General features: G+C 41.6%; 1 protein-coding gene across 1 annotated transcript in view; it reads right to left on the bottom strand.

Annotated features, from left to right (window-relative positions):
- The window catches only part of TMEM132C (transmembrane protein 132C), a 132,274-nt gene extending 108,620 nt beyond the window's left edge, over positions 1–23,654 (bottom strand). Inside the window, exons 1-2 of the mRNA XM_089491039.1 lie at positions 23,516–23,654; positions 18,518–19,403 (exon numbers count right to left, since the gene is read on the bottom strand). Of these exons, the coding sequence (XP_089347165.1) occupies positions 18,518–19,403; positions 23,516–23,654 (1,025 nt within the window). The remainder of the gene's footprint in view (positions 1–18,517; positions 19,404–23,515) is intronic.
- Between the last annotated feature and the right edge of the window lie 526 nt (positions 23,655–24,180).

Genomic DNA, 24,180 nt, shown 5'->3' with positions numbered 1-24,180 from the left:
ACTGAAGAAATGACACTGCTACAATGTAAAGTAGTGAGTGTACAGCCTGTATAACAGTGTAAATTTGCTTTCAGCTCATTTGAAGACATGTGAAGACATGTTAAGTGAAATGTCACCCTATGTTGGTTGCAAGGTTTGCAGGTGTCCACAGTAGAGCTTGCAAAGTAGTTAATCCACTTACAAAATAGGCAAAACAGCATATGTATCCAGTGAGATACCTATTTTAACCCTTTAAAACAAATATCTGGCAACACAAAGGTCTATTTAAGGTTTGAGCCTTTAAAGCCGGATAACAAGAGCAGACTAGGTAAAATGAATGTTTTTTGTTGCCTTCTAACACATTCTATGTTTCTGTGTAAATATAGTTAATTGGCTTCCTAGTATAGCATTAAAACAACAGCTTAAAACATTTTGGGGCAGGTAGATACTGGAACATGAAACAAAAACTGGCAGTCTTTTACAATCATACATTACAACATCTGGCAAAATGAATATTAATATGGAATATACATGCTCTTTGTAAACACAAAAGTTAAATGTATGTTAAGCCTCCATATTTAATCCCCCCTTACTATCCACACATCCTCCCTAACACCTTTCATTCTTGGAACAGAAGGAGTCCTATCCAAAGAGATCAAAGAGATGACCCATGATTGAAGTGATTTAATCCAGATACTTGGGGCAGGGCCAATGTACAACCCGATGTTCCATAAAGTGCAGGACTGCAAACTCCCAGTGATAAACCATATAGCAAATGTTATGACCCTGCTTTTATTACCAAATTCCTAATATCCTTAAACTTGTAGCCTATGGGTTTTTTTCGGTTTATAACATTAAAAATAGGTTCCTTTATGGATCAGAAGAAAGCAAGGAGACAACAATGTATAAGTCACAGAAAAATAGCACAGAAAAAGAGCACAGGAATGTGAAAGACATAAAACACATGTAAGGACTCTTGTAACATCCTTTTATCTGATATGTTTAAACTCAGAATTTAGATTACAGATTTTAAACTGGCATTCCTGTTAACCTTAATTACCTGTCTTTTCTTTCATAAATTTTAACAAATTATAAATCCCCTTTTTCTAAACAAAACAAACAAAAAAGAAATAAAAGAAAGCTTTAATGATAATAATTGGACATGCTAGCTACTGTTATTTAGTGAAAATCTGTTTGGCTATTTTTCCCAACACTTTCAAATTTGCCTTTGCAATCCAAAACATACAAAACCTAAAACAAGTGAATATTACACTTGGACACATTTTTGGTTTCGTTTTTTGGACCGTTCATTTTCAGGCAACAAATTTTGTTTCCTGTCCTCAGAATATTACAGAAGGATCTGTGGAGAAAGACAGATTTAGTAACACTTCTCTTTCTCCCTGAATCTGTCTGCAATATTGTTTTTCTTTTTAGAGTACTCCTGCAGCGTGCACCACAGGGACAGTTTATCCCTCGTTCCTCCAATCTCTAATTTATATTACATGTTCCTATGTAAACATCGGACTCACATTGTTTTCACTAATATTAACCTTTCCAGGAAATGAACCAGATGTAAGTGTGAAGGCCTCCTGTATTCACTATTATAGTATTGACAAATATAACGATTGCAAACAAGTTTAGCTTTACACTGCAATACTCAGTCATATAGATCATCATACACTGTATAGCTATTAAAAATGTTTTACAATAAAACAACATTTATAAAGTAATAAAAATATGGTTCTTTTTTAATTTTAGAAGAACAAACCCACCTTAACTTTTATGTCACTGAATGAAAAATACCATCCAGCAAATCCATTTCTTAATATTTCTCATATTAAATCTAAATTATGCATTTAAATATGACATTTTAGTTAGCACATGTGACTTTTTTTTTTGCAAACACCTTTCAAATATTCCTTTTTGAATCGTAAAGCAGAAAAACAAACAAATGGTGTCTTGAAAAGCTAATTTGGATCTGCGCTTCCCCCAGCATTCGCTGCACTGAGAACACAGAGGTTGCTAGGTTGCAAAATTTCAATATAATGATGAATATATACTGTAATTTACATATTAAAAAGCAAGCCATCAGGCGCAAGGTGCGAGGTGAAAATTACCATATAAATACGCGGGTAAAAAAAAAGCTTTATTACATAAAATCATCTTTGCTTTTCTTTGAGATATAATAGGTCCCTATATATTTTTCAATCTGCATCTCTACCCACAGTTCTTCTTCTTGCAGTGAACGGTAGGTGCTGTATGATACTACTAAGTATCTCAGTACTAAAAGATGACTGTAAAAGATTTGCAACTTTTAGCATAATGTAGAAAAACACTTTAAAAGTCTGTAGGTTCTACTAATCGGTCTTGTAAAGGAAACTCTGTAATGAAATGCAACTGCTCTAGAAAAGGGATAGACACTAAACACTGCTAATTAAAGGGACACTCCATCCATCATAGGCGCTTTAATGGATATGTTAGCTGCATGGTCCCTTTTAATTTTTGGGATGTCTGTTTGTTCTAAATGCATGGGGGGGTTCTGCATAATCCCTCATTTGCATTTACCCCTTTCCCACCCCACCTAAGTGCCATGTTCGGCTGATGTGATATACTCACCACCAGTCAGCTCTGCCTCTAGCACAAACGCTGTGGGCAAGGGTTTGTGCAGTGAAATTCCTTTGCTGCCACCTTCAAGATATCCTGGGGCCTTGGACCATGGAGGAAGAGGGCAGAGTCTTCTTTGTCATTTTTATTTTTTCATAGAATAGATATTAAAGCGCTCACATATGGTTAGGGTTTCTCAAAGAGAATTTTAATATGCATTCTTTTATAGGGGTGGTGTCAGGCACATTATACTATTTCTTTAACAATTCTTTTACATTTGTATGCAGCACACATGCAATGTTCCATATAGCTGATGCTGTTTAAATTTTCCCCTTAATAATATGTGTAGTACTATCTCAAGCTGAATGCCTGGCACAGCCCAACTCATCACAAATGTCAGCTGAGATGAAGTGTCAAACTCACTTGCTCCCCTTCCGTCCATAAGGACACATGGTAGAACCTCTATCTCCAGAGGGCAAGTTCTCTGCAATCAGAAGCAAGAAAATAGTAAAGGATCTTCAACTAAATGATAAACAGGGCCACTATCCCTGCTTTCTCACCTGAGAGAGACAGGAACATTTTGCTTGGCCAGCGTCGGTAGAGACACTGGTGCAACGGAGACCCCAGCAGGACACAACAGTATATGTGTGTATGGGTATGTTACTATATGTGTGTATGTTAGCATGTGTGCATGTTATGTATGCGTGTGAAAATATGTTAGTGTATGTGTATGTTAGTGTGTGTGAGTATGTTACTGCGTATGTGTCTGTATGTTTAGGAGAAGCTTGGGATCCCAATGTACATCTAGCAGGGGAGCTCCAGCATTTTTTGTTAAGCCACTAGTAGAGTATTTTATACACACTGACTCTTTGCTCAATTATAAGAGAGCATTTGCTCTGAAAAATACCCCTCGTCTTATAATCAGGGTTGTCTTCTAATCAGACCTCAAACAGAGGTCTGACTACAAGACTAAGATCCAGATCCCCCGCAGCACTGCAGGGGACCTGGATCCTCCTGTCTGGTAACCTCAGCTGCTGCAGGCACTTCCACCAGGGCTGAGCGCCGGCAGCAGTGGAGGTTGTCTACGTCCATGGACACGGACAATCCCCGCTGCTGCTGGCACTTCCGCCGGGGCTTCTATGATGGAGCACCAGCATCACATGACCTTCCGGTGCTCCGTCATAGAAGCCCCTGCCGGAACTAACGCCGGCCTCCATCCGCTGCCCCCACTAGACACCAGGGAGTCAGAATCACTGGGATGTTGGGGGGGTGTTTGTGACAGAATGACCTGTCATACAGGGCCCCAAGGTAGACAGAGATGGCTCCGGCCTGGCTGCATAACAAACATGGCTCAAGCAGGAACTCCATTGTGTTAACAAATCCCATTAATAGGATTACTGCCAGGAGGATATTCAGTAGCCAAAGGGGATTAAAGTCTGGATCGTCTACATATACCTGTTTATTAATGTTAATTCAATTATGTGGATATATATGGCTATGTTTTACATTTTAACAATAAAATGTTCCATTTGTTCTTCACAATCATGGTGGTCGTGACTACTTTTGTGATCTAAGACAAAGATCCATCTATTAGCCTTTTGAGGCTGGAGACTATCCTGGAGGGACAGACAAAGGATTCATAGGGTATCTATAACCCTAACTAAGCAACCCATTACAGTGTTATATGAGGGGCATAAGGCTTTCCTGGAGGCAGAGTGGCATATAGGGGGTTAAAAGGCATATCATGTGGCAGAGTGGCATATAGGAGGGTATATAAGGCATATCAGGGCTTTTTCTTTTTTTCCTAACTTAATATTCAGATTTTTTAGGGGGTCGTTTTATAATCAGGGCTGTCTTATAATTGAGCAAATACGGTATTTACATACACAGACACTTACTTAGACTATATATATGTGGTGGTGTTAGCATCTGTAAGTATGGTGTTGTGTGTGTATTAGTATTTGGTGTCACCCTGTGTGTGTGTGTCAGCATTTATCGTTATCTTGAGTGTTTGTGTCAGCAAATTGGAGTGTCAGGGGAGAGCCTAGGGTTTTTAGTTTTTTTTTTTCTCAATTAAATTTTATTGAAAGGTTTTTCATATAACAGATAAGTATAACTTTTAAGATAGGAATACAGAAAAAGAGAAAAAAAAGGGAGGGGTTTAGCTACTTACAATAGTTAATGTAAATTTTTCATATATACTGTAGTACATCCACATGAGAGTATAATGAGATGTACAATCACAAGGTACAATCTTAATACATCACAGTTGAACTCAGAAAATGACACAATACACTTCTCTTTTTTGTGACGTACACTGAGTTCTAGAGATTTATTTTCTTTATAAAGTGTCAACAATTCTTGTGTATTTGGGACAGTTTGTTTACCCCAGTGTCTAGGGAGAATAGAAGGGACAGCAATGAATAAATGGGAAAGGATAATTATCTGTACTTTGGGAATAACATTGGGAATCACTTTGAATAAAACCATCTTTGGGGTCAGAGAGTTAATAGAAGTTGTTATTAATTTGACCATTGTGAGAATATGTGACCAGAAGGGGGTCAGTTTGGTACAGGACCACCATATATGTTCCATATGTCCTACTGCTCCACAGCCTCTCTGTCACGTGCTTTGCTGCGGCTCTCTCTCCGGCTGTTCACGCCGGCTCGCTGGGCGCCGGCAGCTCCACCTCCATTCCGCTCGCGCGGCTCCGCCTCTACCACCGCCGCTACCACTCACAGGGCTTTGGGTCCTACCTCCACCAGCGTGCACGCCCGCCCACGCCGCGGGCACGTCGCTGCGTCCTCCACGCACGCGCGCCGACCACGGCGGTGACTCGCCGTTTAGTGGAGATGCCAGCCCCGATGCACCTGATTGCATCCGACGCACGCGACACATGCAACGGTGCGGCCTATGACGCCAGTGCCTTTTTTCCTATTTAAACCCCATTTGTTTTCCATGTCTTTGCCCATTCTAAGCCGTTCTAAGTCCGTTATTTAGCTGTGGGTGTGCTATTTCTCGTTCTGCTTTATCTCTGCCTTGTGTACCGACCTCTTTCTAATCCTAAACCATTCTGACAGATCCATTTCAAAACCTAGTTCTTTTTCCCAACTAATCATATGAGAATGTTTATTAGAAAGACTAGATGAGAAGTAACTATAGCACTTGGTGATCATGTGTGCTTTATTGGGATGATTTAAGCAGATGTTCTCTAGGTTTGTGAGGGGTATTGACCAGTCCTTCATGTCTTCTGCAGGGCAATCAATAAAACTTCTAATAACATTTAGTATAATGTCATATTGAATCCGCATTGTTTCTGGTAAATTGTATTCTGCCTTAATAGTGTTGCCCAAGAAAAGATCATTTACATAATGAAATCCATAAGAGTTCCATGCATCTGTGTCAATATTTCCAGGTGTTTTAATCGGGGCTATAGCTGTAAGTGGGGTGGCTCTAGAGCCTCTTTTGAGCTGGAGTTTAAAGAATGTTGAGGGAAGTATTATTGGAACTGTGCGGATTATATATAGGAGTTTTGGAAACAAAGACATTTTAAGGGCGGCAACTCTGCCTAACCAGGACAGCTCATACTTTCCCCATGACCGGAGTTCTTCTCTTAGCAAAGGCCAAATCTTTTTAAAATTATATTCATAAAGATTAGACAAATTTTTAGTTAACTGTATCCCCAGAAATGGTATGTCCTTAGTTTGCCAGATAAAACTGTACTTTTGTTTAAGTGAATTCAATGTGTCAGAAGGTATATAATATGGAAGAGCTTGTGTCTTTGTGATGTTTAATTTATAATATGATATATTTCTGAAATCATGCAATATTGAAAAGTTTTTAGTTTTTTAGAGGTAATCTAAGAAGTTTTACTTTAATAAGAGGGTGTTAAATAAGTGGAACAGCCTTGTACACAGAATGGGATCAATAGCATTTACGGTATATTTTTTTTTAAATGCAATTTGTCAGGTTTAAACTTTTGGAGAAAGATCACATGAGCCAACCACACCTGATAAAATCGAATGTATATTGTTTTCCTGAAATATGTCAGAGAATATTGATTCTGGTCCTCCACAATGATTAAGTGAGCATGTCAGGGCTTCAACAGCACTTTCCACATTATTATCTGGCTGTATTTAATGTGAGTGGATCTCTAAAACCATTATGAATGTCTCACTTAATCTTAGGCATGCATGGAATAGTAACATGCAAACCCATACACACGTATTCTTTACACAAAATATAGAATCCTTTCTCCAATGCTATAGACTAAGTCAGGCCCGGACTGGGACAAAAAATAGGCCCAGGCATTTCAGACTGAGCAGCCCATTTTTATGAAAAAACATATATGTACATACATATACATAATACTTGGTCATTCAACATGGGAAGCCTTTAAGCCACAATTTAGTGCGACTAATCCTTGAAATAAATATTATAGAGTAAATAACACAATACCTTATCTTTTCCACTATTTCAGGGTGATTTCAGGGCCTTGAATGTTTTGTCCCCTGAAGTCACTACAAATTCAGGAGGGCATTTTTTCTCTGGATAAATTAAAATGAAATAGTTCCCACTGTAAATTAAGGAAACAGATAACCAAACACACACACCAAGACAGGCTTTTCCACACCGACGCCCAGACACACACACCAGGACAGGCTCTGCCACACCGACACCCAAACACACACCAGAACAGGCTCTGCCACACCGACATCCAAACACACACACACCAGGACAGGCTCTGTCACACCGACACCCAAACACATACACACACAACAGGACAGGCTCTGTCACACTGACACCCATACACAAACACACACCAGGACAGGCTCTGCCACACCGACATCCAAACACACACACACCAGGACAGTTAAAGAAAGAAGAAATGTTTCAGCACTCAACTCCCAGGAAGCTGGGAGCTAGCAGGAAAAAGGGCAAAACAAAAACAGAAAGCATAACAAAAATAGCAACGTTTCGGCCAAACAGGGCCGTTTGAGCTTGACAAAGACCCTGTTTGGCCGGAATGTTGCTTTTTGGTTTTGCTTTCTTTGAGTAAAGTAACCTAAAGATTGGAAGCTGATTGGAGTGCTGGGGTTCTTTTCTGTGTTCGTACACACACCAGGACAGGCTCTGCCACACCAACACCCAAACACACACACCAGGACAGGCTCTGGACAGGCACACCGACACCCAAACACACACACACCAGGACAGGCTCTGTCACACCGACACCCAAACACACACACACACACAACAGGACAGGCTCTGTCACACTGACACCCATACACAAACACACACCAGGACAGGCTCTGCCACACCGACACCCACCCACCCACACCAGGACAGGCTCTGCCACACCGACACACACACATACACACACAAACCAGGACAGGCTCTGCCACACCGACACCCAAACACACACACAACAGGACAGGCTCTGCCACACTGACACCCAATCACAAACACCAGGACAGGCTTTGCCACACTGACACCCGAACACACACATCAGGACACGCTCTGCCACACTGACACCCAGACACACACATCAGGACACGCTCTGCCACACTGACACCCAGACACACACATCAGGACAGGCTCTGCCACACTGACACCCAGACACACGCACACACATTAGGACAGGCTCTGACACACTGACACCCGAACACACACATCAGGACACGCTCTGCCACACTGACACCCACATCAGGACAGGCTCTGCCACACTGACACCCAGACACACACACCAGGACAGGCTCTGGACAGGCACACCGACACCCAAACACACACACACCAGGACAGGCTCTGTCACACCGACACCCAAACACACACACACACACAACAGGACAGGCTCTGTCACACTGACACCCATACACAAACACACACCAGGACAGGCTCTGCCACACCGACACCCACCCACCCACACCAGGACAGGCTCTGCCACACCGACACACACACATACACACACACACCAGGACAGGCTCTGCCACACCGACACCCAAACACACACACAACAGGACAGGCTCTGCCACACTGACACCCAATCACAAACACCAGGACAGGCTTTGCCACACTGACACCCGCATCCGGAGGGTTTCCACAGACGGTTTCACATCTTTGCCCCCATAACAGCCTGCCTGTGGCAACTTTGCCACCAAAACAGCCTGCCTGTGGCAACTTTGCCACCAAAACAGCCTGCCTTTGGCAACTTTGTCACCAAAACAGCCTGCCTGTGGCAACTTTGCCACCAAAACAGCCTGCCTGTGGCAACTTTGCCACCAAAACAGCCTGCCTGTGGCAACTTTGCCACCATAACAGCCTGCCTGTGGCATCTTTGCCCCCCCTTACACATCCATGCTATCACACACACATATTCATTCACTTGTTCACAAATATTTATTCACTAATTCACAGATAATCATTCACTCATTCAGATATTCATTCATACATTGATACTCATTAATTCCCTCATTCAGATACTGATTTACATATACTCATTCACATTCATTCACTCACTCCTTCACAGATACTCATTAATTCACTCTTTCATTCAATCTCACATACACCATACAGCCTCCCTCACCCCCTTACCTGAACCGATGATGCAAGCGCCGCTCGCAGACTTCCGCTGATCTGCGTACGTCACATGGCTCTGTTGGATTCCTGCGTCCCCCTGGCCGTGGAAGGGACGCTGCTCGCGCGTGTCTGCCGGTAAGTAGCGGGCCCGGTCGTAGTTGCTGCAGGCTTAAGGGGCAGGTGCCCCTTTTGCCCTGCGTTAAGGACGACCGCATAGGCCCAGTCAGTCCGGTCCTGACTGGGCCTATTTTAAGGTAGCCCCTAAGTCAATTCGGCCCTGGCTGGCCCGGCCGCGGCCCTGCTCCGGCCCGGCCCACCGGGCAAATGCCCCGTGTGCCCGATGGCCAGTCCGGGCCTGGACTAAGTCCTAGTTATGAAAACTGTCTGGACTCTCTCCCTGTTGGCTAATGCCATTATGTGTATATATATATATATATATATATATATATATATGTTTTACTATTTATAGGTGTTGATCTAGAAGACAACCCAGTGCTATGCATGATTAGTAGTCAACACAATGATAAGCTGGTAACCTCTGTTTTTTCTCAAACAGCCATGTATGTTTCTGAATTTATTTATTAAATCAAAGAATCAGAGTCTACTCTGAAGACTGGTAAATGATATAATGTTAAGGAATGCACCAATTTCTTTATAATATATAAAAAAAACTGTATTTGCAATTTGATAAAACAAAATGTAACATGATAGTACAGCTAAAAAAGAGCACAGCAAAGGATGTCCAAATTATCTTTCCATGAGGGGACCAAAGCCAATGTCATGGACATAAGTCTTATTTAATTTTCCCTTATTTCGTTTCATAAGCATTTTTTAATTTCCCCTTATAACCCCCAGACTGCAATCATGCATCTTTTAATTTCCCTGTAAATGTGCCTGTCTGTGGAAGCCCTTATAATGAAATAAATTCATTTTACTGTATAAAGAAAATGGTATGTATTCCACAGCATCAGCTAAAATACTTTTTTGATGTGGGTAAAATATACTTTCACAGCTCTTGGAGACATTAACATTAAATATGCGCTAAATAAATAAAATAAACTACATATAACATTTTTGTTATCCTGGGTGAAATGTGTGAATATTTTACATCTGTAAGGTCCCATTTGCTCTAAATCATCGCCCATTAGTTTAATTCACACTTTAACTGCAATAATCCTAGGGGGCAAATCATTGCTTAAGGGAATGTGAGAAATCTTTTAACATATTTCCATGGTCATGAGTGAACAAGTTATGTAAAGAAATCTCAGTGGGATATTCTTCAATGCTAAATAAGATAAATAAAACTTATTGCAAGGTACACCAAGAGGCTAAAAATTACAGGGAAATATGTCTGTTAATTATTATTATTATTACATGTACCCAATGCCCCTCTTTATCACCCAAATCCTTCTGTCCCTCCTTTCTCTCCTGCCTCTTCATCAGCTGCATGTTCTAGCTAAGGTCAACAAGAGTTGCAGGACCAAGGGGGCACAGGCCCTCTGTTGCAAGACCAGGGACAGATCACCCTACTGAAGCTTCAGGAGCTGGGAGAGAGGTAGTTCCAGACTGTGGACCCCAATGGTCTGGCAATATAAACAGTTTGTATGACAGTAACTGGATGACCCACTACAGGCTGCTGTCTATTTAGATTTATTACGGTACTCCCCAGCGGAGCAGAGGGTCAATGCATCTGTGGGGTGAATATTGCAGCAAGAACTCCAAACGGTTCAAGAACAAATAGATACACTTCATCTCGAACAACCAACCATGTGCCATTTCGTAGAGTACTACAAGAGATTAACAAACCTAAAATCAGATACAGGTTGATGAATCTGTTTCATATGTTGTCAATACAGAGCCTAAATCACAACAGAGCAAGAAAAAAATGTTTAACAGCAGGTAGTATGGTTGGGGTTCATACCTTTGTAGAGACAGGAGAATCAGAAAAATTGAGCCCTGAGATAGTACAGACTCGAGAAGACTACAGAAGAGATCGAGGTGAAACTGGAGGAGGTAGCTGTCTGCTTATAGTCATAAGTAGACAAAGATGGGATATCACTACAAGGGGCAGGAGCGGCGCCGGCAAGAGTTCTTGAAACCCCTGGGTCTGCAGCAACATAAGCAGAAAGTAAATTCACAGACATAGTTATAATGCTAGGGAACTCCCAGAATTAGGGGATAAATTCAGGCAATGTGCCATAGAACAGTTACCAGCCTCGCTGCTCCGATCCTGTGGTGCATATGAAATGCCCACGCAGGTGAATGACACCAGTCCTGGCATATGTTGGGTGAAGGCATCCAGTGTTTGAGGAAAATAGCATGTTTCCACAGATCAGTGCAAGATCCAATAACATATCCCCCAATCAGATTTTACACAGAGATATGGACAGGACCTGAAACTGAGTGATGTACACCATGGATGAGGAATAAACTCTTTGAAGGTATATATATCAAAATGGTACCAACTCTCACCATGTTCAGTGCCCTCAAAGGTTCTGGAGCAACAGTGTATGTGTCCAGGAATCTTATTGAACAGTTAGGGACCTTGGAAAAGGTTAGATTGTCTAAGACACAGTAAAAAGACAGAGCAGAAAGAGGGGATAGGGAACCAGGATGCTTAATGATTCAAGTTAACACATAAACAAATGTACCTTATTTTCTTAGGTAGTGGGGTTGCTACAGGAGAGATAGACAGGGAACCTACTAATGTACTGGTGAAATGCAGGTGCAAACTGAGGAGAAAAGGGAAGTTACTGCCAGGCCCAAGAAGGGAGCAACTAAAAATGAAGATGTAGGTGGAGCTTCATTCCACCAGAGTGCAAAAAGACCCACCTGCAAAACTTGAGATGCCTTGATCCACCCCATATGCTGATGCCATTATAAAGGTAAGGCAAGTCCCCATCCTCATCGCTGCAAGCCATCCAAAGTTGCAGTTATGAAACAAAAGGACCAATTCCAATACATAGGCCAGACCACAACAAGTGAGTGCTTTATTAGATACTGGGGCAGAGTTATCATTATTCTAGGGAACCTCACAGAATACTCAGTGTCCATCTATGGCCATAACAAAAATATAATAACCATGCACATACTAATACCACAAAATGTCAAATTCAATTATATAGTATAATGAAAAAATATGCCAACATGATAAGGGCCCACTGCATTGGGTCAAAACAAGACTTATAAAAAGGTTTATATAAATAGGCAATTCGAGAGTTAAAGTAACAGCTATTTTCATCTTAGTTGCCGTTACAGAAGATCAGTACCAAAGTAAATAACCAGAGTATGTTTTCTAACAACCTGGCCTTCCCTCTGACAGGAATCTCAATATGCATGTATAGCTTGAAGGACAGAAGAGAGAAAAGATATAATAGAAACATTTAAATACATAAAAGGATTAAACAAAGTACAGGGGGGATGTTTCTCTCAAAGGTTAGAACAAGAGGTCATTATCTAATACCAGAAGGTCAGGGGCTTAGCTGTGATATAATGGAAGTTTTACTTTACTAACAGGGTGGTATATAATGCTAAAGTACAAATCATCAATGTGCAGTTAACCTCTTCAATGCTAGAGTGCACATCTTGCATGCGTTTGTATATAACTTTGTAAATGCTGAAGTGCAACTTTTATGAGTGTGTTATTAACCCCAGTAACTTCTTAAGTGCAAACGCCTATGTGTGCAGTTAACCTTTTCAATGTGAAATGCAAGCCTTTTTATAAATTACGATCTATCCGATGATTGCTATTCCATTAATCGTAATTTGTCTCTGGCATTGAATTCATCCCATTTGCACTATAGCTAAACAATGTTATGTACTATCAGTTTACTATGTTGGATATCTAAGAGGCATCTAGATATCTAAAACGTAATTTTAAAATAAGAAATGCAATCAGTATGTATACACAAGGATCATGGTGATCACAGTAAGTTTTGGATTGAGCAGTATAAAATGGATTTTATAAAACTCAATAAATCATCAATATTTCTACAGTCTTCCAATCATCTCTATTACTAGATAGCAAAACTAGCAAACAGTCCAATCCCTGCCATTATAAAAGTATCATTCCCATTCCTGCCAATTAGGGTTGCCACCTGGCCGGTATGTCACCGGCACAGCCGGTATTTAGAGCACCCTGTGATTGGCAGGAGCAGGGCCGGACTGGCCCACCGGGATACCGGGAAATTTCCCCCCGACCGGCCAGCCAACATTCAAAACAGCCACTGGGCGGCTGCAAGCGCGATTGAAAGCAGCCTCACCGGCCACCGGCGCCTAATGAAATTAAAGGGGCCGGCGTGCACTCACCGCGCTGCCCAATGGCCGTGCCTCAGCACTTTGTCACATGTCTTAAAAGGGTTGGGACGAAGAGCTGAGGCACGGCCATTGGGTGGCACGGTGTGTGCACGCCGGCCCCTTTAATTTCATTAGGCGCTGTGACAGAATGACCTGTCATACAGGGGCCCAAGGTACTCAGAGATGGCTCCAGCCTGGCTGCCAAACAGGCAGGAACTCCATTGTGTAAACTAATCCCATTAACAGGATGGCTACCAGGGGGATATTCAGTAGCTAAAGGGGATTAAAGGTTGGGTTGTCTACATGTACCTGTTTATCAATGTTGATTTATGTTCTGTGAAGTTCTGTGGCTATATCAGTCTATGTTTTACAACAATAAACTGTTCATTCCTGCTGTACTCAATTCAAGGTAGTTGTGTCTACTTATTGGGTACACATAGCAGGGTTCCAAGGTGTGCATGCTGGCTGGTGCTGGAAGTGATTCCGAGGACAAGAGGAGGCTACATGTGGGTGATCTCTGGGAGTTACTACAGCTCTCTTGGTGAACCCGTTACATTGGCGGCAGCGGCGGGATCCTCCTTGCAAACGTCCCAGCGGAGTACCAGCGGATATACCAGCAGCACGCCAAAGATGGTTCCAGCACTACAGGACGTGTTGGTGCACAGCAGAGTCGCAAGTTACATAAATGGCTGGATGGAGGCTCTCAGAGTGGACCAGGGTGTCCGGGGGAAAAGTCCTCCCATCCTCCAACAAATGGTACGTGCTACAACTAGATTGGCAAATGCAGTACCTGGGAGAGCAGCCTCAAGAGGACTTGGTGGCTGAGTTGGAGAAGTTGCTTCCACTTGAAATGACTGTGCATTGTGGATACCGGGCCCTGTATTGGCAGGCCGTGCAGTGGTGTCCAGAGCTGAAGGATGACTGAAGGATGACTACATGCCAGAGGGCGATGACTTTGGCGGCCCGGGATTGATAATGGAAAGCCTACAAGAGGACCGAGAATTTGGGAGCCCATCGAAATATCGGTGCAAGGAGATCCGGGAGTTCAGGGAAGGGATTCTCGCAGATGTGCCCTGTTACCTGCCCGACTTGTGGGCTGATTTCGATTATTTGGTTTACCAAGAATGGTTCCTGGAGGAGGCCTACCGAGAACTCTTTGACCGTGCTCAGCAGTGTGCCCCAGTGGATCCTGTGAGTGTTGTGCCCCCACCAGAAGCACTAACATCCGAGCAGAGCGCAACTGGCCTCTGCCCACTCCTTTCCCTCACCCCAGACACTTTGCCCTATCCCCCGCAATATGGCCCAGAAACTGACCAAGACCCCCCTGCATGCCCCAGCCAGATCCCCAAGCTGAACTGCTGGCTTCGAGGCAGAGCGGTGCTGGCCTCTGCTCACCCCTTCCACTTGTTCCCAAGCCTGACCGCAGTAACCAAGGAGGGTCCGGTCAGGCAGCCACAGAGTTGGTGGTGCCCCTGGATTTTACAAATGCAGCTGAAGCGCTGCCCTCGGGGCAGAGTGCCGCTGGCCTCTGCCCGCTCCCCTCTGTGACCCCAGCTCCATTGGCTTTACCCCCCCAAGGTTGCCCAGAGGCAGTGATTTCTATGGATCCTATATCCCCAGCAGAAGTGTTGGCAATGGGAGAGAGGCAGATTGACATCTCTCCCCAGCAGATGGAGTATACAGGAGGGGATGCATGTGGCTTTCCTCCCCTCACCGAGGATCATACAAACATTTGTACCATGCAGGTGGATTGGACTACGGTCGCCACCTGCAGTCCCCAGAGGTGCCGAGCAGTCAGCCCAGAACCCCCATAAACTGTTCATTCCTGCTGTACTCAATTCAAGGTAGTTGTGTCTACTTATTGGGTACACATAGCAGGGTTCCAAGGTGTGCATGCTGGCTGGTGCTGGAAGTGATTCCGAGGACAAGAGGAGGATACATGTGGGTGATCTCTGGGAGTTGCTACAGCTCTCTTGGTGAACCCGTTACAGGCGCCGGTGGCCGGAGGCGTTTAATTTCATGAACGGCAGCCTCCACCTGCTGCCCCTACCAGACACCAGGGAGTCAGAAGTTGGGGGGGCTGTTATATTGGGGGGCATAAGGCTTTTCTGGAGGCAGAGTGCCCCATGATATTCCTTTTAACCCCCTTTATGCCACCCTGCCTCCAGAAATGCCTTTTAACCCCATATATGCCACTCTGCTGCTAGAAATGCCTTTTAACCCCCTATATGCCACTCTGCCTCCAGAAATGCCTTATACCCCCCTATATGCCACTCTGTCCCATGATATGCCTTTTAAGGTATTTAAGAAAAAATAGTTTACATGAATTAATAAAGAAATAAAATGGAATTTTTTCATCTAAAAATTTTTGCAGTAGTTTTGATTCCATTATGTCTAATGTATTTAATTTATTAGGGCCTTTTAACACTTTTGCTTTCTGGCATTTTAATACAAATAATGTGATAAAAAGAATGTTTTAAAGTTATTTGTATGGCAGATAGTGTGACTCGGGTATGTATAATGGGTGCATGTGGGTACAAGAGCTTGACCGCGAGATAAACTATATGGGGTTGGTCTCCAAATGTTTTCAGGGCTGCTTTTCCTTCCCAGTTCGGCCCTGGGCAGGAGAGGGAGCACCCATTAGAGTGTTCGCCCTCCTGCCACTCTGTCTTTAGCGCAGCGCTACCGGCCGGCCTGTGCAAGCTCACTGCCTGTGGACTCGGGAGGAAAAAGCCTTATGTCCTTACTCCTGCCTGCACTGATAAAAGTAAACTAAGGTAGGTGCACATTATGTTTTTGTGACAGGAAAAATTGGGGGGGGTAGATGCACATTATGTTTCTGTGACAGGAAATATTTGTTTGGGGGGAAGGTAGGTGCACATTATGTTTCTGTGACAGGAAATATTTGGGTGGGGAGGTAGGTGCACATTATGTTTCTGTGATGTCACACATATATAATTAATTATGCAAATTAGCATTGCTGCTATTTTTTGGCAAGAAAGGTGGCAACCCTACTTTCAGTATAAAGGTATATTTTACAAAGGGATGAATGAAAATATGGTACTATACAAACCAAGTAAAAAGATGAAGGGGAGATGTCTAAAACAAGGTATTGATTTAATGATACACAAACTAAGGTTCGCAATAGAATGTTCTTGTTTTCGGTCACACAAGCTGCCATCTTTCAGCAGAGTCATACCAGGTTGGCATATTTCCTGTGATAACGTGGCAAGAGTTGCAGCTGTCTCTCCTACTCAGCTGGATATCCATGTGTGTTCGACAAAATGCATTAGAGCTTAGGGCGCATGATGAGGCATTAGCAAGCAAGCGGGGAATAAAAACAACCTGAAACTCAGATCAGTGAATGCCTCTACTTTAGCAAATCAACAATCTGCTGATGGGGTCACAAGATCAAGGTTGGGGTATTAAGCCTTTTCTGATGTTAACCGAGTAAAGCAGCCCGAAGTAGGGATCATTCTGAGCATTCCTATCTCCTCTTAGTTACGTGTTTGTTACCTTTTATTACAAAAGATAACAATTGAAATTTAATAGTTTATCAGATTACAATGCTGTAATCTGAAAGAACTGTCCATGAACCCGTAGGTTATTTTTATTGATTAGTTATGACATAACTGATGGTCTTTAATTAAGAAATAAATTTATAGCTACATCACTGTTAGCTCAAGTTACATTAGCATGGTTTATTTTAATAAATACATTCATACTACCCATATTCAGGTAGAAATGGCAGGAGAAACACTTATACAGTGAATTATTGTATTGTCAGCTCCTTTGTTAATATGTTTATACATTCCAAAATACTGCAGATGTAATTATATGAAAATAAACGTTTCATATTATTAATTGTATTACAATATATGAATACCTTATGCTATAAAATGAATAATCCATCTTTTTTACAAAATTACACATTATGGTTAAAAACTGTATGATTTTCATATGCACTACAGCTTGAGCTCCAGTCTGCTATGGAAATTGGCAGATCCTGTTCTACGCATACAAACAATGATACTGGACTTGTTCTTGTAAATGTAGATGCATATGATGGTTGGAGTGTCTTCAAACCTATCATCCAAAGGTCTGCTACAAGTTTTAGCAGCACCAGTCCTTGACCTAATGTCTTCCCTGACAAGAAGCCCCTTTATCTCCACCTACTTGCTATGTCTATTGTATGTATGTATATTTTTGCTTTTTTGACTTGACAAAATGGGAGTTTTATACTCTCGAAAGGGAATGTTAGTCCCATTAAAAGGTATCATTTTATATTGCAATACTGATTTCTTTTTTTAATTTCTACATATAGGTAAAGATCTCTTGTGAACGTGCCTTGGGCATTGTTAAGCCCACCTTAGTCCAGCCACCTAGACTGGCCCTGTAACTGTATATATATAAATCTCAGTAAACTATTTTATGCAACTAAAAAATAAACCCCTATTTATATGAAAAGTATGGTTTGCACAATTGTTACCTTAAACATTTAAGTAAAAAAGCTTTCTTACTTACCATATTGCCAGTCACTTCATTCTACCTGCTTTTACTCGCCTATAGTAAACGTGCCAGATGTGGCCATATCTGTTTTTTAACCCCTTAAGGACAATGAGCGGTCCCTAAACCCATTCAAAACAATGCATTTTAAGCCCGTACATGTACGGGCTTTGTCATTAAGGGGTTAATCCTCACGTCCAGACAGTGAGGACTGGCAGTGATTAATGCTACGGTAAGTAATACAGCTATTTTATTTAAGAAGTGACATTTCATATAAATATGATTTGCTTAAAGGGACAGTTTGGCAGTTTGGCAGTTTTTATGCCATTGTTTCTCCCATCTTGATAACTGGAATACGCATTCCTACACAATTCACACATTACATTATATGATATAACCTCATATGTGTGTAATCGGGACATTCTAAACTGCATATTGGGATCATCCCATCATCCCAATATGTCCTATATCATTGTGCTTGGTTGCACAACAGTTTGGTGTGCCATTTGACAATATCCAAATTTGTCATTTCTTTGTACTGAATAATTAAGCTTACCTTAAAGTAAACTGATCCAGTGTTGAATTATTAGCAACAGTGACATAGACTTTAAACACCTCTCCTTGCTTGGCTGGCTTCGATGGCAGCCAGAGGGCAACATGGTTATCCAACCTGAGTTCAGTCACCTGGGAATTTTCTGGCACACGGTACAAAATGATTGTGCCGATTCTTTGTATATGAGACAAAACATCTTCCGTTGTGTCTTTGCCTTGTCGAATTGCATTTCCTTTTCTAGTTTCCTCAGGTGTACATTCTGTTTTCTCTTCCTCTAAATGGATATTGTAGTACAGTTCCACAGGGATACCGTCAGACTGCTCGGGATTTCTCTTACGCCCCACAACCACTGGGGGAGAACTAAACCAAGATGGCTGGAACTCCAGTTCTGCCACACAGAATCCTAGAATTCCTTGCAACCTACAGCTTCCTTTAGCTTCTCTGGTCTCCCTAAATGCAAACAATCTTAGGCAAGGAAGTTTTTCAGTGGCACTATAATCATCCCAATCTCTGCCTGCAATGTAAAATAAGACTTTAACTTTAGGTTTGTTGGGATAAACCTTTTCGTTGATGATATATGCTTTAAGTACCCAGTTAAAAGTAAACTTGTTGTTCCCAAACAGACGGGAAGTTGATAATAAGTCTTCTGAAATGTCTCGCTCTGAAGAAAAAGGTCCATAACTAGCATTCAGTATTGGTGGTCTTCTTGCTTTTTGAATGAAAAATGACTCGACTCTAGATTGCAAACTTGAGTTCCTCATAAAGTCTTGGTTGCTCTCCTTTAAAAGGAAACTAGTATCTACACTTTCAATTCTATAGTTCACTGGGAGATATGTTGAAGATGCTGAAAACCTCTGGAAGTTGTCTGAAGCACCTCTTGATTGTGTCACTATTCAAAGCAACAAAAAAAAATAAAGTTACTTAAGAACACAATCATTATAAAAAGTAGTGTTTCTTTGTTTATCAAAATTGTAAAAGTAGGACAATTTTTCCACAGCTGCCAGACATAGCAGATGTGATCACCGCCTGGAACCATAAAATTAGTGGCAAAGTAATAGAAACAATTTAATACATCTCTATTGTGCGTTTATGGATTGTCTTCTTCTTAACCACGTAAAACCATTTCATTGATATATTAACCTCAATGTAATTTTCATTCCTTAAGTTTAATCATAATTTATTAATTTGAGACATTTTAATGTATGGTTGGCTGTGTCCTCTCTTATTAAAAAAAACATACTCTTCACTTCCTTTTCCTCGCTTTTGGAAACACACACTTTTACATGTCAGAAAATCTTCACCAGGCACATAATTGCCATATTATCACCTAATACAATCATGCAGAAACATGTATTCTCACTTTGATAAATTGATTTGGCATTTTCATTTCCACAGTACATTCCAGACTCAATTTACATTAAAAGGTATAATGTTTCCTGGACTATAAATCAGTGGTTTTGAATTTCATAATCCTTTGAGTGCTTTCAGATTTATTTATAGATATTAGTAGGATTCTATTTGGAACCAACAGTCATTAGCAGTGTATCAGGCACCACTTACAGGATCTGCCCTCTTCCCTCCCACATGTTCTATACTTTCCATCTCTCTGTCTATCATCTCTGTGTTTGGTGATTCTCTCCAGAGTAATTAAATATTATGAACTACAGGGCATTTTCCTGGGAGTGAATGGCAGATCAGCATAGCCCCCATGCTGTTCTACTAAGCAGACAAACTGCTCACAGTTTTTCAAAATGCACAGAAACATAATTGATTTCTACAGCCTTGCCCTAAAGGAAAAATAACTATTGATCTTGATACTAATAGATATACTGCAAAGCAGTCACCTTTAGAGGGACAGGACTCATGAAAAACCGAAGACTGCTTTCTCCTCTGATGTCACTTTTGACCTTAACATGATTGTTGGTTATGAGTGTGTCACAGTGATCTGCAGTCATATTATTATTATTATTGATTGATTTCTATAGCACCATCAAATTCCGTAGAGCTGTACAATGGGTGGACAGGACAAAACAAGTAGTATGTAACATAACAATTTGACTTTCAGATACAACAGGTGAGGAGGGCCCTGCTCAAACAAGCTTACAATCTATGGATTGAAACATAAAAAATATCCCTTTGGGCTTCAAAATGCTTCAAAATGTCACATAAAGTCCTGCCCACTAGACATAACGTTAAAACAAACATGTTCCACTTTTGGCCATTTCAGATTTTGGGAGGTATGCATTATATGCTAAATATGTCACTTAACTGGTTTTGAAATTTAAGAATATAAGAAAACATTCAAACTACGCATTGACTCAACAATGCGGTATAAATGCTTCTTCTATAATATATTATACCAAAGCCAAAGCTATATTGATCTCATCTCTAAGAAAGTTCCAGACCATTAAATACATTCCAAGTAACAGAAAGGGTCTCAAAACAGGCAATTATGATAACAACTACCTCTTACATTTTCCAAAAATAAGTGAACTTTCAAAGGCACAAAAGTGGTCATGTATTTAACCATTGTGTGACACATACAGAGTACTTATTATATAGATTTAGGCTAGGCTGTTCTTGAATGATAGGTGTAAAGTATCAGAGAGCTGCTTAGGTCTATATGTGGATTGGTGCAGATGCTTTTTCAATTGTTCTTTGACCTTAAAGATTTGGATACTGGCTTTTCAACAGCAAAGGTCTGTGAAGGTCATAGGAATCATTCACCTTATCAATACTGACAGGACAGACATGTCTGATTTACTCAGCTCCACCAAACTGACATATGGGTGCAATGAGATGCATAATCATCCCGGCTCCTGCATCAAATGTCATGTTAGGATACACTGCATGCAAGTATTGGGCTTGGAGGAATATTTATTTGTTAATTGTTTTTGAGTGTTTACAATGTACAGGAAAAGGAGCATGATTTGACATCAAGAACAGCATTACTCATTGAATAATACAGGAACATGTGTTTTATTGCCTTGATGTTTAAAGACTCATTAAAGTAAGATAAGTAACTGCAGTGAGAGCAATTGTTTCATTTCATATGGTTTTCATTTCGCCCTGACCTATGCACATAACTGTGAGCATGAGTCATGCGGTGCTTCCCAGGAGCTCCAGGTCAGTATCTTTAATCCCAGGATAGGGGAGAGATTTTGGGCATGCCTTATTCTTCCTTTCCTTCACTGACCTACCTTTCCCTTCATGTTGCATGTGCTTGTGTGCCCAGCCACAAGCTGCACGGCAGGACTGGCCTTAGTACCAAGCAGCCGGCGCCTTAATCAGAGGGGCACCGCACCATCCAGGCGGAGCCGCCAGCTCTTTCCAGGGGCAGACTTAACTTTCTGCTGCTGGAGGAGCAGGGTCAGTTGGAGGATCATGGATCTCCCTCTAAATGCCCCAAAATGAAGGGAACACAAGGTGCTCTCTCCACCTAATGAATCGTTTTTTCTTAGTCTGTCAATCCTCGTCTTTTCATACCCCTTGAATATATGTATTGTATTAAGCGCTGCGTAAATTGTTGTAATAATACATTTTCCTACAGACCTCTGCTTCACTCCCTCACAATACTGCCAGGGATTGATGCTTAGCACCCGGATGATGTCATATTGCGTTCAGGAGTTAAGTATTGCGCAGGAGTGGAGTTGGACAGGGCCTGGTGCAGGGCGACCACACTCACCCAGGTGTTGAGCACCTAGGGTTGTGCAGCCAAACACCAGCGCCCTGATATAGCAGCGGATGAAGTCCAGAATGAAACGAAGTGATATCCGGCACGCACCATGTAAGTGCCGCCCCTTCAACTAAACTCAGGGCTTTCCCTCCCACTTCCCCTCGCACACATCATCTACAGGAGAAGGTGGTGCTGTAACAACTTTTAGAAGTGCTGCCCAACCTGACGACATCCCCCTCCTCCCTTTGCCACTGCCTCCGGCTCCTCCTGTGGATGTGGAAAGCGAAGAACAGGACGGCGAAGTGGACGACAGACGGAGCCGCTAAGACCAGCATCCCGTCGCACCACCATGCCCCCCCCTGCGGAGGATGACAGGTAAGTGCCTGACAGTAAGAGTGTGAGTTGAGTTTGGAAGAGTGTAAGAGTGTGTGATGGTGTGAGAGTGGGAGAACCCGAGTAAGACTGAAAATGCAAGAAAATGCAAACAAAAATGATGATAGGAGATAAGCGTTATACAGTGACACTGTCAATGCCTTTCTTAGTATATAGTGATAAGAGTTATGCTGTACCTCCATCAATTTCTGGCTCATTATATAGTGATAGGAGTCATGCTGTACCACCATCAGTGCCTAGCTCAGTATATAATGATGGGAGTGTTGTACCACTCTTGTGATAATAATCATAATACATTTATACCCTTCAAAATGTTACAAGGTATCAGTGTGTCAGGAACCAGGTATATCTAGAACAGATTCATGGAAGTATCAATGCTATATTTCCAATGAAATTAAGCTTTTGATACTGGCAAATACTGGCAACAAGTTAGATGAGTAGCTTAGAAAGTTAAGTCTGCGCCCCGTCACCGGCAGCGGTCCTTCTCCATCATACCCCACTCCTTTATGGGAAATACAAACGTTCTCTGACCTTTCTTATTTTAACCACGGCCAAGTCAGTTATTCCGAAATTTTGGAAACAAGCAATTTCCCCATCTATTGCGGTTTGGCTTAATAAAATGTCTTTGGTTTATCAAATGGAAGACTTAATTATGCCTGCTAAAGGTCTTGCACACAAACACGAGTTGAAGTGGTATCCGTGGCACAAATTTCTTTCCTCTCCCTCATTCTCCACGGTTTTGGATTCCTGATTTGTTACCGACTGTTGTGTACTCCATATCCCTGGGTCATAATGGGTGACCTACCGTGAGTTCTGGGCCTGGGTCGCTGTCGACTATCTATTTTCTCCATTGATTTTACTGTTTCTATGATGACACACCGTTATGTGCCTCGCTTTTTTCGTTTTATTATGTTTTATTTTGTTTTTCTTACCCAATGTTTTCAACAGGTTATTATTTCTCCGTCTCATCACAGTCAAACATTCTGTGGTCATGGGCTGTCTTTGCAGAATTACATCACACGGCCACTCAGCGCTGTTCTCCTCTAACGTACTGTTATTTGGCTGCTTCATTGTAACAGATAACTATGTGCCACTTTTGTTAATTTTTTTGTGAATGTATCTTCATTCCATGCCATACTGTATTGTATTTTTTTTTTACTAGTATTTAATAAACGGAGAATTAAGAAAGTTAAGTCTGGTTTGCAAAGGGCATTAGGGTGGGGCAAGTCAGGAAAATAGGGGGTTACAGTAGGAAAAATAAGAAATAATTCTGAAGATTTTGCAGAATCTGAATCACCTCTGTGAAGTGATATAAATGTTAGATACGCATTTTTTTATTGTCTGACTTAATATATTTAAAATTATTTATATGAGGTTTTAAAATTACAAAATCAATTGCACCTAAAGCTCACCTAAGCCACTTGTTTCTTAAATCTGATTTCTTGATGTGCTTTAATTAATTTATCTGTCAATACCATTGGGTATTGTAAAAAATATTTTTGCCCTATGCTCATTGCAGTGTAACTAACCAAATCTAAATGAATTTTCATGGGAAACTGCAAATGTATGCAGATTCCTGTCTAATGTATCTTCCAGT

The sequence above is a fragment of the Sceloporus occidentalis genome, unplaced genomic scaffold (assembly GCF_023333645.1).
Source record: "Sceloporus occidentalis isolate IW3139 unplaced genomic scaffold, rSceOcc1.0.p SCAF_48, whole genome shotgun sequence".
Lineage (NCBI taxonomy): Eukaryota > Metazoa > Chordata > Lepidosauria > Squamata > Phrynosomatidae > Sceloporus > Sceloporus occidentalis.
Note: the sequence above shows the minus strand (reverse complement) of the source record. Positions and strands in the feature narration are given on the sequence as shown.